This window comes from Pteropus medius, unplaced genomic scaffold (assembly GCF_902729225.1).
Source record: "Pteropus medius unplaced genomic scaffold, Ma_sr-lr_union100, whole genome shotgun sequence".
NCBI classification, from domain to species: Eukaryota; Metazoa; Chordata; class Mammalia; order Chiroptera; family Pteropodidae; genus Pteropus; species Pteropus medius.
The window spans coordinates 512,614-533,862 of record NW_024342472.1 but is presented as its reverse complement, the minus strand read 5'-3'; the positions used below and the strand labels follow the sequence as shown (position 1 = coordinate 533,862).

The following is a 21,249-nucleotide window of genomic DNA, read 5'->3' as shown; positions in this document are numbered from 1 at the left end:
CCATGACTACTTTGTAACTACCAATTTGTACTTCTTAATCCCTTCACATTTTTCCCCAGCCCCCAAATTTCCCCCCACATCTGGCAACGATCAGTTTGTTCTCTGTATCTGAGTCTATTCATTTTGTTTGTTCATTTCTTTTGTTCCTCAGAATGTGCATATAAGTGAAATTGTATGTTATTTGTCTTTCTCTGTCTATTTCACTTAGCATGATATCCTCTAGGTCTATCCCTGTTGTTGCAAATAGTAAGATTTCATTTATTTTTTTATGGCTGAGTAATATGCCATTGTATGTATATACACCACTTCTTTTTTATCCAATCGTCTATTGATGGACATTTTGATTGCTTCTATATCTTGGCTATTGTGAATAGCACTGCTGCAAACAGAGAAGCGCATAAAACTTTACGAATTAGCGTTTTGGTTTTCTTTGGTTAAAGACCCAGAAGTGCAATTGTTGGGTCATAAGGTAGTTTTATTTTCAATTTTTTGAGGAACTTCCATACTGCTTTCCATAGTGGCTGCACCAATTTGCAGTCCCATCAACAAGACACAAGGGTTCTCTTTTCTATTCATTCTTGCCAACACCTGTTTTTTTGATTTATTGATGTTAGCCATTCTGACAGCTATGAGGTGATAGCTCATTGTGGTTTGGGTTTGCATTTCTCTGACGATTAGTGATGTTGAACATGTTTTCATATGTCTATTGACCATCTATATTTCCTATTTGGAGAAATACCTATTTGGGTTTTCTGCCCATTTTTAAATTAGATAGTTTAGTTTTTTTGATTGTTGAGTTGTATGAGTTCTTTGTAAATTTTAGATATTAACCCCTTATCAGATGTATCATTGGAGAATATCTTCTCCCAATCTATAGGTTGTCTTTTCATTTTGCCGATGGTTTTCTTTGCTGTACTAAACGTTTTAGTTTGATGTAGTCCAATTTATTTATTCATTCTTTCTTTCCCTTACCCAAGGAGATACATCAGAAAAAAAATATTACTAAGAGCAATATCAGAGAGTTTACTGCCCATGTTTTCTTCTAGGATATTTATGGTTTTAGGTCTTACATTTAAGTCTGTAATCCATTTTGAGTTTATTCTTGTCTATAGTGTAAGAAGGTGATCCAGTTTCTTTCTCTCTTTTTTTTTTTTGCATGTATCCCTTCAGTTTTTCCAACACTAGTTTTTCAAGATACCATCTTTATTCCATTGTATATTCTTGACTCCTTTGTCACATATTAAGTGATTGTATAGGCATGGATTTATTTCTGGACTCTCTATTCTGTTCCATTGATCTATGTGCATTTTTATGCCAGCACCATACTATTTTGATTACTATAGCCTTATAGTATAGTTTGATATCAGGTAGTATGATACCTCCAACTTTGTTCTTCTTTCTCAAGATTACTGTGGCTATTCAGGGTCTTTTATAAACTTTAGGATTATTTGTTCTAGCTCTCTGAAAAAAAATGCCAGTGCTATTTTGATAGAGATTGCATTGAATCCGTAGATTGCTTTGAGTAGTATGGACATTTTAACGATGTTAGTTCTTCCTACCCATGAGCACAGTATATACTTCCATTTATTTATATCTTTTTCAATTTCATTTTTCAATGTATTATAATTATCCGAGAACAGGTCTTTTACCTCCTTGGTTAAATTGATTCCTAGATATTTTATAGTTTTGGATGCAATTGTAAATGGAATTGTTTTCTTAAGTTCTCTTTCTGATAATTCATCTTTGGTGTACAAAAATGCAACCAAACTTTGAATATTAATTCTGTACCCTGCTACTTTACTGAATTCATTTATCAGTTCTAAAAGTTTTTTGGTGGAATCTTTAGGGTTCTCTATATATAGTATCATGTCATCTGCAAATAATGATAGTTTTACTTCTTCCTTTCCAATCTAGATGTCTTTTATTTCCCTTGTCTGATTGCTGTAGCTAAGACTTCCAATACTATGTTGAATAGCAGTAGTAAAAGTGGACATCCTTGTCTCATTCCTGATATTATGAAATCACTTTTAGCTTTTCTCTATTGAGTATGATATTAGCTATAGGTTTGTCATATATGGTCTTTATTACGTTGAAGTATGTTCCCTCTATTCCCACTTTGCTGAGAGTTTTTATCACAAATGGATGCTGGATTTTATCAAATGCTTTTTCTGCATTTATTGATATGATAATATGATTTTTATCTTTCAATCTGTTAATGTGGTGTATCACATTAATTGATTTATAGATATTAAACCAATCTTGCATCCCAGTAATAAATCCCACTTAATCATGATATATAATCTATTTAATGTATTGCTGAATTCAGATTGCTAATATTTTGTTAAGGATTTTTGCATCTATGTTCATTAAAGGTATAGGTCTATAATTTTCATTTTTTGTAATGTCTTTGTCTGGTTTGGGCATCAGGGTAGTGGTGACCTTATAAACTGAGCTTGGGAGACTTCTCTCTTTCTCTTGAATTTTTCAAAGTAGTTTGAGGAAGATAGGTGTTAATTCTTCTTTGAATGTTTGGTAAAGTTTACCTGTGAAGCCATCCAGCCAGAGACTTTTGTTTGCCAACTGTATTTTGATTACTGATTTGATTTCATTGATAGTAATTGGTCTGTTCAGATTTTCTGTTTCTTCTTGATTCAGACTTAGGAGATTGTATGTTTCTAGAAATGTATCCATTTCTTCAAGATTGTCCAATTTGTTGGCATATAATGGTTTGTAGTATTTTCTTATAATCCTTTGTATTTCTGTGGAGTCATTTGTTACTTCTTGTCTTTCATTTCTGATTTTATTTACTTGGGTCTTCTTTTTTATTTTTTCTTGATGAGTCTGATTTAAGGTTTATCAACTTTGTTTATCCTTTTAAAGGGCCAATTTTGGGTTTTATTAATCTTTTGTGTTTTTTTTTATTCCAGACTGTATTTCATTTATTTCTGTTCTGATTTTTATTTCCTTTTTTTTCTACTAACTTTAGGTTTTGTTTGCTGTTATTTTTCTAGTTCTTTTAAGTGTATGGTTAGGTTGTTTATTTGAGATTTTTCTTGCTTCTTGAGGTAGGCCTGTATTGCTATGAATTTCCCTCTTAGGACAGCTCTTGCTCTGTTCCATAGATTTTGAGCTGTTGTGTTTTCATTTTCATTGTCTCTAGGTATCTTTTAATTTCTTCTTTGATTTCATTGTTAACTTATTCATTATTTAGTAGCATGTCATTTAGCCTCCATGTTTAGTTTTTTTCTTGTATTTGATTTCTAGTTTCGTACCATTGAGGTCAGAGAAAATGTGTGAAATTATTTCAATCATCTTAAATTTATTGAGGCTTGTTTTGTGGCCTAACACGTCTATCCTAGAAAATATTTCATGTGCACTTGAAAGGAGTGTACAGTCTCCTGCTTTGGGGTAAAATACTCTGAAAATATAAATTAAATCCAATTTGTCTAGTGTGTCATTTAAGGCCACTGTTTCCCTGTTGATTTTCTGTCTGGAAGATCTGTCCATTGGTGTCAATGGGGTGTTAAAGTCTCCTACTATGAATGTATTACTGTTGCTCTCTCCCTTTATGTCAGTCAATATTTGTTTTATATATGTAGGTGCTCCTATGTCGGGTGCATATATGTTTACTAGGGTTATGTCCACTTTTTAGATTGATCCTTTTATCATTATGAAATATCTTTTGTCTCTTATCATAGCCTTTGTTTTAAAGTCTATTTTGTCTGATATAAGTATTGCTACCCCAGCTTTTTTCATTTCTATTTACATGAAACATCTTTTTCCATCCCTTTACTTTCAATATGTGTGTGTCATTTAATATGAAGTGAGACTCTTATAGATATCATATGTATTGGTCTTGTTTTTTATCCATTTAGTTACTCTAAGTCTTTTGATTGGACCATTTAGTACATTTACATTTAAAGTGATTATTGATAGGTACACAGTTATTGACATTTTATTATTCATATTTATGGGTTTCCCCCTTCTTCTTTTTACAGAAGTTTCTTTAACATTTCTTGTAATACTGACCCATTGGTGATGAATTCCTGTAGCTTTTACATGTCTGGGAAGCTCTTTATCTCATCTTCAATTTTAATTGATGGCCTTGTTTGATAGAGTAGTCTTCATTGTAGGTTCTTGTTTTTCGTCACTTTGAATATTTCATGCTAATCCTTTCTGTCCTGCAAGGTTTCTATAAAGAAATCAGCTGACATTCTTATGGGAGTACCCTTGTAAGTAATGAGCAGCTGCTTTTCTCTCTGCTGCTAGGATTCTTTCTTTGTCTTTAACCTTTGGCATTTTAATTGTGATGTGTCTTAGTGTACGTCTGTTTCAGTTCCTCTTGTTTGGGACTCTTTCTTCCTGGACTTGTACGTCTATTTCCTTCACAATGTTAAAGTTTTCTGTCATTATTTCTTCTAATAAATTATGAATTACTTGCTCCCTCTCTTCTCCTTCTGGTACCCTTATGATGCAAATGTTGGTACACTTGATATTATCCCAGAGGTCCCTTAAACTCTTACCATTTTTTTTTTGTATTCTTTATTCTTGTTGCTGTTCTGATTGGATATTTTCTTCTACCTTGTCTTCCAAATCACTGATTCATTTATCTGCTTCATCTAGTCTACTGTTGATTCCTTCTAGTGTATTCTTCATTTCAATTATTGTATTCTTCATTTCTGACTGGTTCTTTTTTATTGTTTCTGTGTCCTTTATGCTTATTGTCTCTCTGTTGAAGTCCTCAGTGAGATTATCTATTCTTCCCCTAAGTTCATTGAGCATCTTTATAAGCAGTGTTTTGAACTCTGTATCTGGTAGATTGTCTCCATTTTGTTTAGTTCCCCCCCCCACCCCACCCTGGAGTTTTCTCCTCTTGTTTCATTTGTGCCATGTTTATTTGTTTTCTAATTTTAGTTGCCTCTCTGTGTTTGCTTCTATGTATTAGGAAGATTTGTTACAGTTCGACAGGGAGCAGTTTTGAAGGCTACTAAGAAGACAAGATACATGGAGCAGGGCATTAATAGAGCCTTTCTTTCTTTATCAGTTCCAAGAGGCCAGAAGACATATCCCAAATGTAGTAGGGTCAGGGGAACATATGAGGAAGAGTAGAAAACTCACATATAAAAAGCAACTACCATGGGCTAGGAACCTCGCTAATATTTTACATGCGTTATGTCATTTAATCTCCCAACCATAATAAGATATGTACTATTATTATTGTAATTTAACAGATAAAGAAACTGAGGCTTGGAAAAGTTAAATAACTTTCCCAAATTCACACAGCTAATGAATGAGATTAAGGGGCAGGATTTGAATTTAGTTATTTGAAATTCCAAAAGCTCTGTTCTTTATAATATACCACATTGCTCACTCGAACCCAGAGGACAGAAATGACACAGGACACTAAACTGGTAGTAATGACATTGGACATTAAGGCAGAACTGAATAGATTGTGCAGAGTGCTGATGAGAGTGTCTTCACATAGTTGAGCTATCTTACCTCTGTCCCCAACAATACACTGAGTCAGACCTTTGCCTCCCAGATTGCTCCTTACCTTTACTGGAAACTGAGACTTGTCCTTGACTACAGACCTGAGCCCTGCGCAACAATGTACTTCACAACTGTTTGCCGCTTTAGGGCAAGAGAGTGGGGATGGTCTCATATACCTCCTCCCCCCTCCAAAGACCTTAAAACATTTATTTTGCTGATATTAACTCAATAGTATCATCTTCTTGAACAAAAGACTGCACAGAGTTATGCCAACAGTTATTTATTTCTTTAATAAGCAGGCTCCAAGTGCTGACTACATGGTTTCAGAGTGAGCAATCAGAGTTGCATTTCTTGCCTCGTGGGCTTCAATTCTAGAATGGGTACTGTGGTGGCAGACCCTCTCCACAAGTCCACAGAGCATGGTGTGCAGACACAAAAGTGCTCCCAGTGCATTGCAATAGTAACTTTCAGTGGAAGGTATAGCCATAGCTGTTATGAGGAAGGCAAAGCCTCTGTGGACAAGAGTGGCCTGAGAAAGGAGGAAGATAAGATCTTGGATCTGGGACTAGAAAAATGGATGCAATTTGGTTAAATGGAGAGAAGGAGCAGATTATAACATGATTCTCTCACAAGGTCAGCTTTTTAAATTTTGCTTTATGCATGCCTTCTATTTACTGAGTGTGGCTTGCCTTGAACACTATTGATTTGTTGTATTTTTTCCCCTGTGCATTTTGAAGATTAGGTAAGGTAGGGAAAAAAATTATTATTATTATTATTATTATTATTATTATTATTATTAGAAGAAGAAGAAGAAGAAGAAGAAGAAGAAGAAGAAGAAGAAGAAGAAGAAGAAGAAGAAATAATGAAGTACTGTAACTCAGAGGTGTCCGATAGAACTTTCTGTAATGATTGGAAGGTTCTATTCTATGCTATCCAATACCATAGCCGCTAGCCACATGTGGCTACTGAACAATGGAAATGTGGCCAGTGGGACTGATAAAATGAAGTTTTTATTTTATTTTAAATGTTGTTAGTATCTACTGGATTGGAAAGTACAGCTCTAACCACTTAGCAAATAGCACATACACATCCTAGTAAAAATATGATTACATATGAATGCTTCTATTAACCTAGTTATAAGGGGCACTCATTTGGGGGTGCATGGGCTTATTCATTCAGGGCTTGGAGCATCATGGTACCTAAAAGTGACTCTACAATGGCTTATTACTATTGGCATAGTGCCCTCAGGTACATTATCTCATTTAATCCCATAGCAACTGTGAAGCGGGGAGGATGGAGATGATCAATCCCAATGAAACCTGGTAAATTTAGGTGACAATAGCATGGCCCTACAGCAGATAAGGGTGAGACTAGAGGCCAGGAAGACTTTTTCCAGAGTGACAGCAGGAGGAAATGATCTCATGCTACTAATGCCCATTGCTCACAGTCTGAGCCTCAGATGAAGAGGTGCTCTGCTTCAAGTCTTGGCTATTTCCTACTGGACAGTGGCTAATGGGCCACAGACTATTAACAAGAACCTTATTTTATTCTCTTCCCACTATGTTTATTTAGGCAAGAGGAATGTTTTTGAAAATTTTATGTATTCAAAATTATGTATTGAGCACCGTGTCCCAGGCACTGTTCTAGATCTGAGGATACAGCTGTGAACACAGTGAAGATTCCTCTCTTGTAGAGCTGACAATTACATTGGAAGGAGTGTATGTACTGGATTGTTTTAACATTTTAAACATATTTTAAATATATTGTGTTCTCTCACATCTTTTATGACACACATACACACTGTCCAATGTATTTTTTGTTTAAATCTGGACTTGCATTTCAAGCAAAATGCCTGAAATGTGGAAATATCTTTCAATTTAGGCTTTTAACATGTGTTGAGTGCCACCTATGTGCAGAGTTCGATATTGGGGACTTTAGAGAGATGCACAAGAATGAGAAGACAGGGTCCTGTCTTAGAGGTTTCCCAGTCTGGTGAACGAAGTAGTCCCTTCCCTTGAGAGCTCCCAGGCTATAGGAGACCATGGTCTAGTTTGGGAAGGCAAACAACTTCAGGACACACTTACAAAGGGGAATGCCAAGGACATGCAAAATGAATCCAGTCTAGACTGTCTGGAGTTGGGTATACAGCCCTCCTCTCTCAATGATGGTGAACAAGAAAAGGGACACCATAAGAGCTGTTGCATGTCCCAACAGTGAGTAGGAACACAGAGGTAGCCCCTCCTGTAATATTGCTATCCTGGCAAGTCTTCTGGGTTTGAAGTGCCACTGCAAGAATGAAGAACTCAGGGGCAGGATGGACAGGGTGGGGGCATTCCAGGTAGAGGGTGCCTCTTGGGGACACTGAGCAATGAAGAAGTTTTTGACACAAGCCCGGGCAGTCATTTCCAACACTAATCCAGTTGAAGTTGCAGAGGAGAGAGGAGGGCCAGTGTGTGGAGGTCTTGGTCAAGCCCATGCTGCTGCAGAGCAGCAGGGGGAAAGAGATGGTCAGAGATGTTGCGAGTGAGTGGGGACAGCCTGGGCCGGGTCCTTCTCAGAGGACCCAGGTTCCTTGACAGGAAACCAGGTGAGAAAGGGTTAAGTGTGCCCGTCCACCACCCAAAATGCTTCCTGTGTTTGAAATCCTTCAGGTCTCCCAAACCCTCTGGTCCCCAGCCAGGCGGGCATTGTCCGGGGAGTGGTTGTGGGTTGTCGGAGCGGCAGTGCAGCCTTTGTTGTGGGGCCACCTCGAAGTTTCCTCTAGTGCCCTGGCCGGGGCTGCAGAGTGCGTGCTGGGAGGGGGGCGATGCGGGAGGCTCGCCCCCTCTCCCTCTTCCTGTCCCCCCTCCAGCCCTCCCGATGACCACATGACCAAGTGGGCTCGCGGCCAAGCCACAAGCTACAAAATGCAGCCACTAGAGTGAGTGAGGAGCATTCTCACTGCTAGTCTGGACCACGGGCAGCTGGAGCCTCGGCGGAGCAGCTATCCGCTTGGGAAGAGCTCGCCGCCGCCCCGAAGCCGCCAAGGCCAGCTTGGCGGCGTCGCTCGGGAAGTAGGGGGAGGCTGCAGGCGAGGGAAGGCGGCAAGTGCGTGCAGCAAGCCAGCCTGCGGCACGGCCCGGGAGCCTCGCAAGCTCTGCGCCCGCCCGCACTAGCCGCAGTTCGCGCCTTTCTTGGCCTGCGGGCGCCCGGCCTCTCCGCCTCTCTGCCCCCTTGGCTAGGGCAGCAGCGGTGGCTAGAGGAGCAGCATGAATCTGCGGCTGTGTGTGCAGGCGCTCCTGATGCTCTGGCTCTCCCTGATCGCCGTGTCTGGAGGTGAGTGCGCGTCTCCTGCTCGCCCGCGCTCCCCTCGCAGTTCTCCCGGTGCCGCTGCTGTGCTCCTGGCCCTCTGCTCCACCCCTGCGCTCTCTGCCTGCTGGAGTCGGGCGCCTGCAGGGCTGAAGCAGCCACACGCCGGCCGCGCCCGGCTACCAACTGACAGGGTGCCCGCCTCCAGGTTCCAGCCAACTGTGGCCTCGGGCATCACCTGCTCTGCCTTCCCCCTCCTGGCCGCCCCTCGCAGTCCCAGGAACTCAAGACCGTAGGAAATGCTCTCGGTGTCCCGTGCCCCGATTCCCACGTGGTGAAGGGAGGTGGGGAGCATGTCCCACTCCCCTTCGTATATCAATGGAGGCAACTGACCTGAGCCCGGTGGTCTGGGCTCCCGCGTTGAAGGTTTTCTGGCCCCTAAAGGTTAGGAACCGCTGGCGGGTCTGTAGGCGCAGACCACTGGGGAGGATGTGCCAAGATGCAGACGTGACACTTGTTGCATAGGCTGCAGTGCGCGGTGGGGGTGGCGGTGGGGAGCCCAGCTGTTGCTCCTTTCAGCCTACATGTGAGCAGAGGCAGTCTTCCCCTTGCCAAGTCGAACAGGGCTGGGCCAAGCTGGTCTTCTCCTCCTTTGCCTAAGGTCCTGCCTGGTCTGTTCTGCTCCTGCACAAAAGGCCCACAGAATTTGTCGGGACTCCGTTCTTCCATATCTTGCACAGGCCTCCCCTCTGCCTCAGGCACAGGCATGTTTCACCTTAGTCCACCTGTCTCAAGGCCCACACCAGGAAACAGCACATGACCTGACACCTCCATACAGTTTAGGGAGGGGGAGTCCTTCTGCCCCCATCTGCACCACATCTCCCATCTGGCATACTTGGCACTGGTGCTTCCTTCCCCTCCCCAAACCTGATCTCCATCCAGGACCCAGCAGCCCCAACCTGGGCTGCCTGTCCTCTGTGTGTCAGTGTCTCCTGGGGCTGCCAGCTCCCACCTCCAGCTGCCACAGTCCTGTGATCTGGCTGTCACTGCTGCCTGCCTGGCGCCACAGAAGGGAAGACCAAAACGAGGTGGACTAGAGCCAGTGCTAGGGCTGGAGTCACAAGGAAGTGGGAGCAGAGGGGAAGTGAGGGCAAGGCAGCAAGTTTCCTAGAGGAAGGGCACAGGGACCCACTTGGTTCCAGATCCTCCAGAGCAGGATGGCCTGCAGCCCAGGAGTCTCTGAGGGACCCCGTGGGGCTCCACTTCTTTCTCTTTTTAGACCTCTTCCTCTCAGTTCTTGTTTTTTGACACTGCCCTGGCCCTGTGAGCACTGCCTGGCTTCTAAGTAAGGTTCATTGGCTGGGTCTGGCATCACCTGTCTTCTGCTAGCTGTTCAGTGGTCTTTCACTTAGGGCCCGAGTGCTGGGTCAGCCACCTCCTTGGTAAGAAAACAAGCTTTTTCCTCAGAAACTTCTATCAGTAAGGCAATGGCAGGAAGAAAGCAAAAAATATGAATGAAAGACATAAGCCTACCATAAGCCTACCATCCAGTGCAGTTGGCAAGACACCCACCTGACACCATTACTGGCATATAGTCCAAGGTGATGCTTTCAAGGAAGAAAGAGTAAGTACAGAGAGAGTATCCCAGAGGAAGCTGGATCTGCCTGATATACATACCTGATGCTCCCCCAGAGGCCACAGGGAGACCCTTGGCCAACTGACCACCACTAGAACCTTTTTGGGGTCCAGCTATTAGGGCAATACTGGTAAAAGGGAGAGCTGATTTCATGGAGAGAGAATGCTGTTTCTAGCCCAGACCCTGTTACTTCTTGCTTTAACTTACCCTTCTTCATTAGGCCATTCATCCTCATGCTCTGATTTGGGTAAATTTGTTTCCCTCACAAGAAACTTCCAAGGCTCCCATTGCCTTCTCTACCTCATGACTTTTCCTGGAGCTGAGGAAGGGTACCTCTGTACAAGTGGCAACCAGCCAAGGGTCCAGGTACACACATCTTGTTCTTCCTGCCTTCTGTCTTGAGTCAGAAACAGGAACCCCGGAACCACCTCGCCTTTGTCCCAGACTTGCATGCTTTCCTCATTTAGAGTTCCCAGTCAAAGACCTGGGCCTGGAAACCATGCTTCTTCCGTAACCCACTCTGTTCTGATTTGGAATGTCCCTCCTTTTCCACCCAGCACACACATACCCCTCCACTGCCTCCTGACCTGGGATACACTTTTCTCTTCTGAGCTGGAGAGCTGCTGGACTACAGCCAAGTGTCCCTTGATCATTGTCTGAGCACCTCTTTCTTTCCTTCTTCTTCTCCTTCTCAGCCCCGGTTCAAAGCCCACAGTCACAGTGATAGTGTGGGGGAAGCCTACTGAACCCTTTCCACTCAGAGTGGGGGCATCACCACTCCAATCCCAAACTGTATGTACTAAGCACCCATGTAACCTAAGTCAGCCCTCTCGGGTGGCAAAAGACTAATGCAAGTGAAATGGAGGGACAGGCTGCCAGAGCATACTGTTTACTACAAGAATGGCAAAACTGGCATGGGAAGATTGCTTAGGGCTACTGGGTTGGGGTGCTGGGCAGACAAAGGAAGAGGCCTCTTCCTGGAGAAACACGAAGGACCCCTGAGCAGTGGAGGGGACGGAGTTATCAGGGTCTCCGCAAGAGCAGTTGTGTGGTCTTTTAAAGCAATCATAAGATAGGCTGGAGGACTAGAGGAAAAACAGATATGTCATTCCTGGTGAGGCTGGCATGTTCCTGAAAAGTCGCATGTACCTCTTTGTGCATTGGCAGGCTTGGAATTCAGGCTGCCTGAAAATCAAACCCTGTTCACCCCTGACTATGGTTCTCGGTGCAGAAATACTGGAGCTTCATTGTTGATGGTGTTTCAGAGAGCAATGGCTCCAGTCCCTGTAGGCCGGAGATTTTGGGGGGAATTGCCCCAACCTCCCTATAAGTAGCAAATGAGTTGGAAGAAACTATTTAAGTGCACCGAGGATGGCTTCCATTTCTAAAGGGGATTCTTTGGTACAGCCAGAAACTATTCAGTGATGAAAATCAACCTGTAAAAGTCCCTTTGGACAGGATAAAGCTTAGGTTTCAGGTGTCAGCTTATCTTAAGGTGAGCCAAACTCAGAATCAAAAGTAGGAAACAGGTGGGTGATGGGATCAGGGGGTGGGGGGAGATGCAGACTTCTTGCTACAAGGACAGTGAACTCCTCACTCTGTGGGATGCAAAATATCAGGGGCTTCTTAGTGGCTGCTCTCTAGGGCTTGGCTGAGTGCTCAGTCAATGCAGGATAGTTCTTCTCTTCAAGCTTAGAGTCTAGACATCTCCCTGGCCAGTATGAGCCACCATCCTTTTACCCTATCCTGGTTTTTTGCCTCTGCCCACTTACAGTTCTTCACCCCTAGCCCTCCCTCTCTGACTGCCACCATCACAGTCCTGGGTGCTGAGCATTTGGAGATGGAAGCCATCCTCAGTGCACTTAAATAGTTTCTTCCAACCCTTGCCCCCATGTGGGCACCGTGCCTTTCTTCTCCATGCCTGCTGTACTCCTGGGGCCGTAGCCTGTGCTATTGCCCCATGCCTACCCTACCCCCAGTTAGTTGACAAGCATGCAAGAACCAAGGTCTCACTTACATTTTCAAAGCCCCAAGGGTCATGCCCTTTTCCTGGCCACACCCTCAGCACAGTCCTTCTTGCCCTGAGTATTTCTCTGGTACTGACCCCCTATCAGCATCATTCTTATCCCCCTCGGTAGGCAGGAAGAAACCTGAGGGGACCCTGAAACACAGGGGAAAAGCTGAAGCAGCTGGAGTGGGGAGCTTAGTGAAAGTCCCTCCCTCATCTCCCTCCTTGGCCCAGCCCCTTTGCTGATAGCACCAAGAGGGTAGCTCTATAACAGACAGAAATGTCCTCCTGGACCCTGTCCATACCTATGGCACCAAAGTGTAAATTTAATTTCTGTTTTAATTCTCATTAAATGATGGGTTTAAGGAAGGAGCTGATGTATTAACCCACTCTGACCAGAAGCATAGAAGGGTGACTGGTAAACAGCAGAGTCATAATGAACCTGTGACTTTTCTTGGGGAAGGAGGATGGAGGACTAAAGAGTATGTGTATGTGCGGCAGCTGTGTATGTCTAGGAGGAGAACAACAGGCCCCAGGAGCCTGGGCAGTGAGGACTCAAAAGATAAAACTCACCTGCTTTTGGCCCAAGAGGAGAATAAATGCCTGGAAATTATATGCAAGTAGAGGAGGAGTCACAAGTGCCAAGGAGCCAAGGAAGGAGCCAGAGCATGGGGATGCTGGAGGCAGGGAGGAGAGAAAGGAGGAGCCGCCAGGGCTCAGGGGCTTGACTGCAGGCTAACAGCCAACAGGGGCTTATATGGAAACTGAACTAGTGGTGGGGATTCATGGATGGATGGAATAGGAGCTCGAAGGACAGGGATACAGCTGAAGGTGAATCTGATGATGTCAAGTGAGACTGGGATTCCTGATCATAGGCCTCAGAAGCCATATTCCTGTAGGCCAGCCCCATACTAGACATTGCACTAATATCCTGCCAGTCTGCCTGTTGTCTAGCACCATCACATCTCCTCACTCTGCCTGCTTCCAGCCTTGGCTGGATGGTAGTCTCCATAAGGGCCAACCCATGTGCCTTCTCCCTCATCACACCCAGGAATACCTAGCACCACTTGGATTCCATCACCAAGGCTTGGTCTGGTATCAGAAGGCTTCTACTCTAAGCTAGATGTGGACCAAGGCAGAACAGGGCCCCAGAGAGCAGAAAAGAGGCCAACTGGGTTTAAAATGGAAGGAATTTACATCAGACTCACAATGGAGTGTGATCTGGGGATGAAGGAGATAGGGCATCCAGTAGGGAGGTACCAACTGCAGCAACCCAACCCCTTCTTCATGCACCAAATTGCTGCTTCTGGTGACCATTCACTCATTTATTTACTCATTCATTTATGCAATATATGTTGATCTCTAAGTTTGGTTACAGGTTGAGTAGAACCCAGCATAAGGCACACATAAGAGTCAGAGGACACCTCCAGTCACACCCACAGAGAGGCCATAGGAGAAATGAGCCCCAGAGATGCTTACACATTGATGAGATGCCAGGGGTGAGGTGCAAGATCTCCAGCACTCAAAAGTGGGTTACCTGCAAAGTGAAGGATGTAAGAGTACAATGACATGATGTTTCAGATTAGCTTTAAAATACTTCAACAAAGAAAAAAGAAAAGGGATAACAAAATCACGCATTTCTCCACTGGATAACTTGAATCTGGGTGACGGGTACATGGAGGTGGAGACATTCATTTCACTGAAACGTTGTATGTTTAAAATGGTTTAAGTGTATTGGTTGCAATGGACGCTATTGCCTGCTGTGCCCCAGCCAAGTAGAGGCATAATGCCCCAACTGTCGCCCCCCTCCAATGATGTTCTAAACAAAGAATGAGTTTGTGCCTGTCAGGAACATGATAGAACTGTCAAGAGGACATAAAGTCAGCTCCATAAATTGCAAGACATGCGGAGTGGGTTTCATTTGCCCTAGAACAGTGTAAAACTTGCAAATTGTTCATTAAGATATTATATTAAAACAAAGAAAGCTATAATGAATGCCATCTCATGGAGAGATTGTCTCCAACCATGAGCCTGCGTTCTTTGGTCTCCTGCCCATTTGCGTCAGCTTCCCTGCTAACAGGCTTCTCCTTCCTACAGGGCCCCTGATGCAGCCTTCTGCCGGGAAGGGGCTAAAAGAAGGCACTATCCACCACCTGGTGCAACCCAGAGGGTCAAGGAATGGACCAGGGCCCTGGCAGGGAGGTCGGAGAAAATTCCGCCGCCAGCGGCCACGTCTCTCCCATAAGGGCCCCATGCCTTTCTGAAGCAGGTACTTGAGCCTCCTGGTCTGTGGGCAGCATGGAAGGGGTTGAGGGGAAACAGCCTGGAAGCTGGGTGGCCCTGTGCTTATCACTGGCTGGAAACCTGCCCCAAGTAGTTCTCGTATCACACACAACATAGGGGATTACAGAACACTTGTCTTACCTCTTCAGTTTGCAGAAGAGAAGATTGAAGCCCAGAGAGGGGCTTGATACCCAGAGCTAATCTCCTCGTTCCCCAGGAGTTACATGCTGGCTACTCCCACCCTGGGGTTGGGCAGGTTGGCCTAGTTGGAAAGTTCTAGAAATCCTGGGGGTACTTTATGAACTGGAACATATGCCCCAGAGCATGCCTACAGGTGTGCAGTGTGGATTCTCACCAAAGAGGGGGAAGGGAGCAGAGAGCCTTGAGGGGTAGCAGGCAGAGAACTGGGAGAGAGTTGCCTAAGCATGGGGAAGAGAGAAAATCAAAGGCAGCAGCAGAGAGAGTAGAGCCTATGTCTGTCCCCAAGGCCTGGCCTGCTGTCTCCCCCTGTAGCCAGGACAGGGTGACACCAACTCAGGGGCCTTTGGCTTTAGGTTCAGGATTTTGGGGAGGGGACAAAATGAAGGCTATCTGTTCTTTCTTGGATGGTTCCTTTGACCTAGGATATGTCAATGACTTCTCTTCGATCATTTTTGTCTCTTTAGGACTAAAGGGACCCTCAAGTGCCCATTCCCTGCACTTCTCTCTACTCCATAGATGGGTCTGCTTCTCTGGAGCCCTCACATCCATTCGCCTCTCATCCTGCACCCATCCTAGCTGCTGATGGTCCCAGCTCTTTTCGCCTCACCCCCTAGCCTCTCTGAATGGTGTGGTCTTGCCTCTAGTTCGATGATTCCCTTTTTCTCCCAAGGATCCATTCAGCCACTCTTCCTGGCCCTTCCCCGGACTGACTTTGGAGACTAAGAACTGGAGACCCTGGCCCTTCCACTGCTCTAGTCTCCATCTTTCCCACCTAATACCCCAACCCTTCATCCAGCCATCCCTTCCTCAGGTTTACCCTGGAGGCTATATAGAAACACTCCCTTCTTCGATGGGCTCCAGTGGATCCCAGGTTTTTGTACCAGTTGGACTCTTCAGCTGGCATCCAGAGAGGAGTACAAAGATGAGCAATGAGAGACTAGTTAGAGACTGGGCCGTTGGGAATGCAAACAAGTTGCCTTGAGGGACATTGGAGTTGGGGGTTGACAGTCTGACAGGGAAGGATTGAAGCATTAGAAAAGAGGAAGAATAGCTGTATGGCTTCTTTTTCATTCCCATGTTTGTCCTGGTTAAGGAAGAGGTGAAGGAGAGGGGCCGTGAAGTACTTTCTCACTTCTGTCATTTTACTGTGTCTTCTAACATTCCCCCCAGTCTCACTTCCCCCAGTTTACTCTGCCCCCTTCCCCTGGTAGTTCAAGTCTATCTCAGATGGGAGGGCACTGGGCCTGAGGTGGCTCTCATACCCTCCCATAGGGAAAAGCCGCTAGTAGTAGTGCTTTTGCCAAGAATCACTAACTCTCAGAGCCAAAAGGAACCTTGGAGATCACTTAGGCTCTCCATTCTTATGCAAACTCCCGCAAAAACAGAGGCCTAATGAGGGACAGTGACCTGCTCAAGGTTATTGCAGAGCTGGAATGAGGACCCAGTTCTCCCAACTCCAACTTGATGATGTCCTCTTCCCTTCTGATGTCTTTTCAAAATACATTAAGTGACTTTTCTTGGGTTTGAGACTAGGGGCAGCAGAGAGGGAAGAGACAAGCGGGCTGTGAATTGCCCAGGGGTAGGGATGGCATGGGGAAGGAGCTGCTCCTGCCTCCCTGGCCTGCCCCTGCTGGTTCATTCCCCAACCTAGGCTGAAAAGTTCTTTAACTGGCTAGCTGACTCCATTCCTTCAACACTTTTAGACTCATGGTATTTTCATAGGAGCAGCTAGGCATCAAGACTGCAATTCCAACCCCAACACTGGTTCTCAGGAGCCCAGAGGTGGCCTTAAGTAATTGGATTCAATAGCCTTTCCTTCACGTTGACTGGATCTTCTTTCCCAGTGGCCTCCCCATGAGAGAGGGGAAGGAGGTGAAGAAGAAAGAAAAGAAAAAGAAAAGGAAGAAGGAAGGAAGGAAGGAAGGAAGAAAGGAAGGAAGGAAGAAGGAAGGAAGGGAGGGAGGGAGGGAGGAGGGAGGAGTGGGAGGAGGAAGGAAGGAAGGAAGGAAGGAAGGGAAGGAAGGAAGGGCTAGAAAGGAAGGAAGGAAGGAAGGAAAGAAGGAAGAAGAAGGAAAGAAGGAAGGAAAAGAGAGGGAGAGAGAGAAGAAGGAAGGAGGAGGAAGAAAAGGAGGAAAGATGGAGGAAAGTATAATTGGGAGCAGGCTTCCTTCTCAGAGGTCTCCCAGGAGGGAGAAAATGGGAGACAAGAGCCTGATGGTCACTTATGTTTGTGTGGTGGTAGGAGGAGTCACGGTCCCCCCATTCCCACAGTATCCCCAAGGTTACCTACCTGCCTCTCCCCCTTACTTCTGCTGCTACTGCTGCTGCTGCTGCTGCTGTTTCAAGGCCTGCCCTAGGGAACTGGGTTGGGCACCCGCCTCTTCCCACACCCCTCAGGCTAAGAGTTAGGGCTGGCCAGTGTCCAGAAAGCCTCTTCTGCCACTGATATCCCCACAAGAGGCCTAGCCTTCTCCTATCCTCTTCTCTGCACCTCCTGCCTCATCAGCTGCCCAGCCCCGTGGGGAAGAGAGGAAAAGGGGACAGCACAGGGCAACAGAGGGCAATGAGGGACTGCGGGGCTGTCTTATTTAAAGTGGTTGTGTATGATTCTTATACTAATTTATACAATATTAAAGGCCCTTTTCATTAAGAAATTGTCCTTTTTCCAAAATTGTGTTCACTACATTTATAAAGATCGTTCTGTGTAAATATGTCTTTATAATAAAGAGTTAAAGCTGATAATTTGCCCTTACTCTTGGAGGTCATGTTCAGGAGGGGTGTTCTTGTCCCCTGAGGTCCATGGTTGTCTCCATGCCCACATATTGCATGTGTATGGGAGTAAGCCTGCATTCCAAATGGGTTCCAGGTCAAATCACCACAAACCAATTGGCCACAAGCTCCCAAAAAGAATCTCTATGCTTAATGACCTGTTCACATAAAATTCAGTCCACTTTTAACCTTTGGCATCTATTTGGGTGTCCTAATTTTTGTGTGTGTGCCATTTAAAGGATTTTTAGAAAGCAATTTATTTAAGAACATTCTGGTTAAAAGTGAGATTTCTACTAAAAATTGTTTTGTATCCTTGGTGGGTATCTTCTCATTTTATATACTTTTGAACACTTTGAGGACTTTTTAGCCGCCAGTTTGCCTTTCTTGAAAAATGTTATGTTTCCTGCAATAAATACATTTAATAATGACTTTGTATGTATCATTTTATGTTTCACAAAGTACAGTTGCTTGATGAATGAGATAGCCTGAAAAATAAAACGCAAAGAGTTCAATACAATTCTGCCCAATCTGTCTCACTTATTCTTGCTTGTTGTCAAAATGCCCATACCTTGCAGAACAGTAAAGAACAATGGGTACATGCTAATTTGGTTAATGAACTCATTAGGTGTGCATGGGCATACATGATGCAAAGTAAAACCCAGCAAGTAGTTGGGGGTGATCAAAAAGGTGCATTCGATAAATCTTGTGGGAAATTCTACAGATTTGACAAATATTTAGTGCTAAAAACATACAATTTTAAGAAGTCTTCAGACAAACTTGCTGAAAAGTCATAAAACTGCTCGATAGGAGATAAAATAGAAAAAGTCATCCACAAGCATACAAAATGATCTCATCATAGACAAAATGCTACAGATTGTGACAGAGCAATTTAAAAATATGACATTATGTTGGAAGTGCCTCCTAAGAAAATTGGTACAAATGTCTTCTTTCAAAATTACTAATTTGACTTTTAGGCAAACTGGTTGTCAGAGTAATTGGTTTTAGTCAAGGAGTTTTGGGGTGGGTTGGCTTTATGCTGGTTCATCTGTTACCTCCCTAATTACCCCCCAAACTCTAATTTTACATGAAACCAAGGAAAAGGGGGGCAGCGGCAGGGCAGGACAACTTAATACTGACCTATAAGTGTGTAGCTCTTCAGCAGTTTATAGAGCTCTTTAAAAAATTATCAACTCATTTTATCACCCTAACAATTGGGCAACACAGACCACAATACCCATTCTACAAATGAGAAAACAGGCTCAGAGAAGTGAAGCGATTTGCCCAAAGGTTCACAGCTAGTAATGGAATCTAGAATCTGGACTTCGAATTCTAGAATGCAAACTCTTTCTATGGTACTATAGAAGGTCCCCTAATTAGAGAGCAGACTTAAGTACAAAGTATGTTGGTGTTTTCAGTAAGTGCAATAGAAATGGACGTCATGGTGTGGATTAGAGAAAGGCTAATTGAAGCTGACCAACTAACAATGACTCCTGAAGGCCCAATTGAATTTGGGTAAGTTGGCAGGAAGGAGAGCTGGGCAGTGGAGCTGTGAACATGAAGCAGGAGAAGCCACCAGGGTCCTCTGGGCACATGTAGTCAACTGGATGCTAGTGGGTAGCTGAAAGTGTGAACTCCTTGGGCGGGGGAAGAGGGGAAGGAGAGCTGGTGTCTTTCTCAGAAGATAATTAGACATCAAACCAAAAGAAGGCAAGACATGTAGGTTGCCACCCTTTGGCGATATCTTGATTCACCAGCCACAACAGAATCAGAGAAGGAGGTTGTTTTTGAAAATGCAGAGAAAAAAAAGGGGTTTACTTAACTGTTTCTAGACCATAAGTCCTGAACCTAAATGTTGTAGAAAGGAGGCAGAGAACCTGAAAAACAGCTGTGCTTCAAATCCATCTGAAATGACAGAGATTAGGGAGGCAAATAGATTCAAACCACACATGGCTTTTCAGGCCCCCAGGTGTGGTATAAAATGAGCCATAGCCACTTTGAAGCCTAACATTTCAGACTCTCCCACAATCCTTGGCTGACTTGGTACTCATAATCAGGCCTGGGCTTCTCTGCCACTGAGGGAACTATAGGACCTGGCTCAAGTGGTGTTTATATAATTCTAAAATATTCAGTCCCAAAGGTTAACTGAAATTTTCTCAGTCCAAAGTTTCTTTCTGACCAGAGTGAGCCTGTGCCAGCTAACTGACAAATTGAAGGCAGAGAAGATTGACTATATTGTGCTCCTGGCCCTAGAAGGGGCTGCTTACTCAGCCAGAATTTCTCTGGAACCCCCAAATGAAGGGCCTCTCCTAGGTTTCTTTGAAAAGTCAGTTTCCCTTTGAACTGGCCAATGCTCAGAGAGGGAGCTGAGCAAGGAACTTCCCTTGCTGCTGTCTTGGACTTTAGCCAAAGGTCAGAGCTGCATCTCCAGAACATTTCCTTGAATGCTAAAATCAGGAGTCAGCAAACTTTTTCTGTAAAGAACCAGATAGTAAGGATTTTCAACTTTCGGTCTCTGTCCCAAGTACCCCTGTCAGCCGTTGTCGTACAAAAGCAGCCATAGACAAAGAGTAAATGGATGCGGCTGTGTTCTAACAAAACTTTATTTATAAAAACAGGTTGTGGGCTACAGTTTGTCGAACCTTGTCTCACAGGAAGCATCATCAAGCCCTCGATTCAGCCCTTGAACCCTTGCCTGGGGCCCAAAGGGAAGACTTACATTCTTCAGCAAGGTCCAGAATTAAGGGAATTTAATAAATCGGTTATGAATTGGCTTCTATGTCATGCTATCTGATAATAATTATACTAACAAAGGACTTTCTGTGGCAGGGGAAGTTGAGTCAGATCAGAGTTCAAATCCTGACGCCACAATTTACTTATCTGTGAGACCTGAAAGCCAGCATATCAATCTCAGTGAGCCTCGTTTCTGCATTGGGCAGGATATCCTGCCTACTTTTCAGCACTGTGGTTAGGCTTGAATGTAATGATGCAGGTAAAGTGTTGGGCATGGTGCCTGGACCATGGTATGAGCTTACTAGTGGGAGCTAACCTTGAGAAGAAGACAGGGCAGCCATCGTTATCCCCCATTTATAGATGAGTAAACAGGCTCAAGGTGGTCAAGTTGCTTGTTCAAATTCACAAAGCCACTAATTGGTGAGTCAAACCTCAAATCTGGATCTGTCCTCAACTTGGGTTGGTTGCCATGCTCCCAGAGCTAGGGGTCTGCTTCTCTGTCCTGAGTGTGCCTCAGCCACTGGAAACTTCCAATGTCCTAGACAACTCATAAGGCCTCCCTAGGGACAGATCAGATCCTCAGCCTTTTCTGTGGCAGTATTAGCTTGGGCAGAATCTGGGCTGGGATTGTAAAGCCAGATACTTCCTCCAGGAGACCTGCCTGGTTTTTGGGCTCCTTTCTACACAAGCCAGGGGCCCAGAAGCCTGAGTTCCAGTCCTGAGTTTGCTTCTGCCCAGGGATTGCAGGATGGCTTGGCAAAATCTCTCTTTGGGCCTTTCTGGGCCTTAGCCTCCTCAGTAGCCCAGGCTACTTTGAAAGTCCGATGTGTGTGTGTGTGTGTGT

The 21,249-nt window shown here is 44.5% G+C and overlaps 1 protein-coding gene across 1 annotated transcript; it reads left to right on the top strand.

The window, feature by feature from the left end:
* The first annotated feature begins 8,416 nt into the window (after nt 1-8,416).
* Nucleotides 8,417-16,844, top strand: APLN (apelin). Its single transcript, XM_039864943.1, has 3 exons — nt 8,417-8,805; nt 14,520-14,691; nt 15,371-16,844. Exons 1-2 carry the CDS (start codon nt 8,739-8,741, stop codon nt 14,684-14,686), a joined length of 234 nt encoding a protein of 77 aa, XP_039720877.1. The 5' UTR covers nt 8,417-8,738; the 3' UTR covers nt 14,687-14,691; nt 15,371-16,844.
* The last annotated feature ends 4,405 nt before the right edge of the window (nt 16,845-21,249 follow it).

What these genes read in the sequence shown, in the direction of transcription:
- APLN (XM_039864943.1), top strand. Translation starts at nt 8,739, where the DNA reads ATGAATCTGCGGCTGTGTGTGCAGGCGCTCCTGATGCTCTGGCTCTCC. An exon ending in CCTGATCGCCGTGTCTGGAG is followed by an intron (nt 8,806 to 14,519) that starts GTGAGTGCGCGT and finishes TCCTTCCTACAG; the next exon opens with GGCCCCTGATGCAGCCTTCT.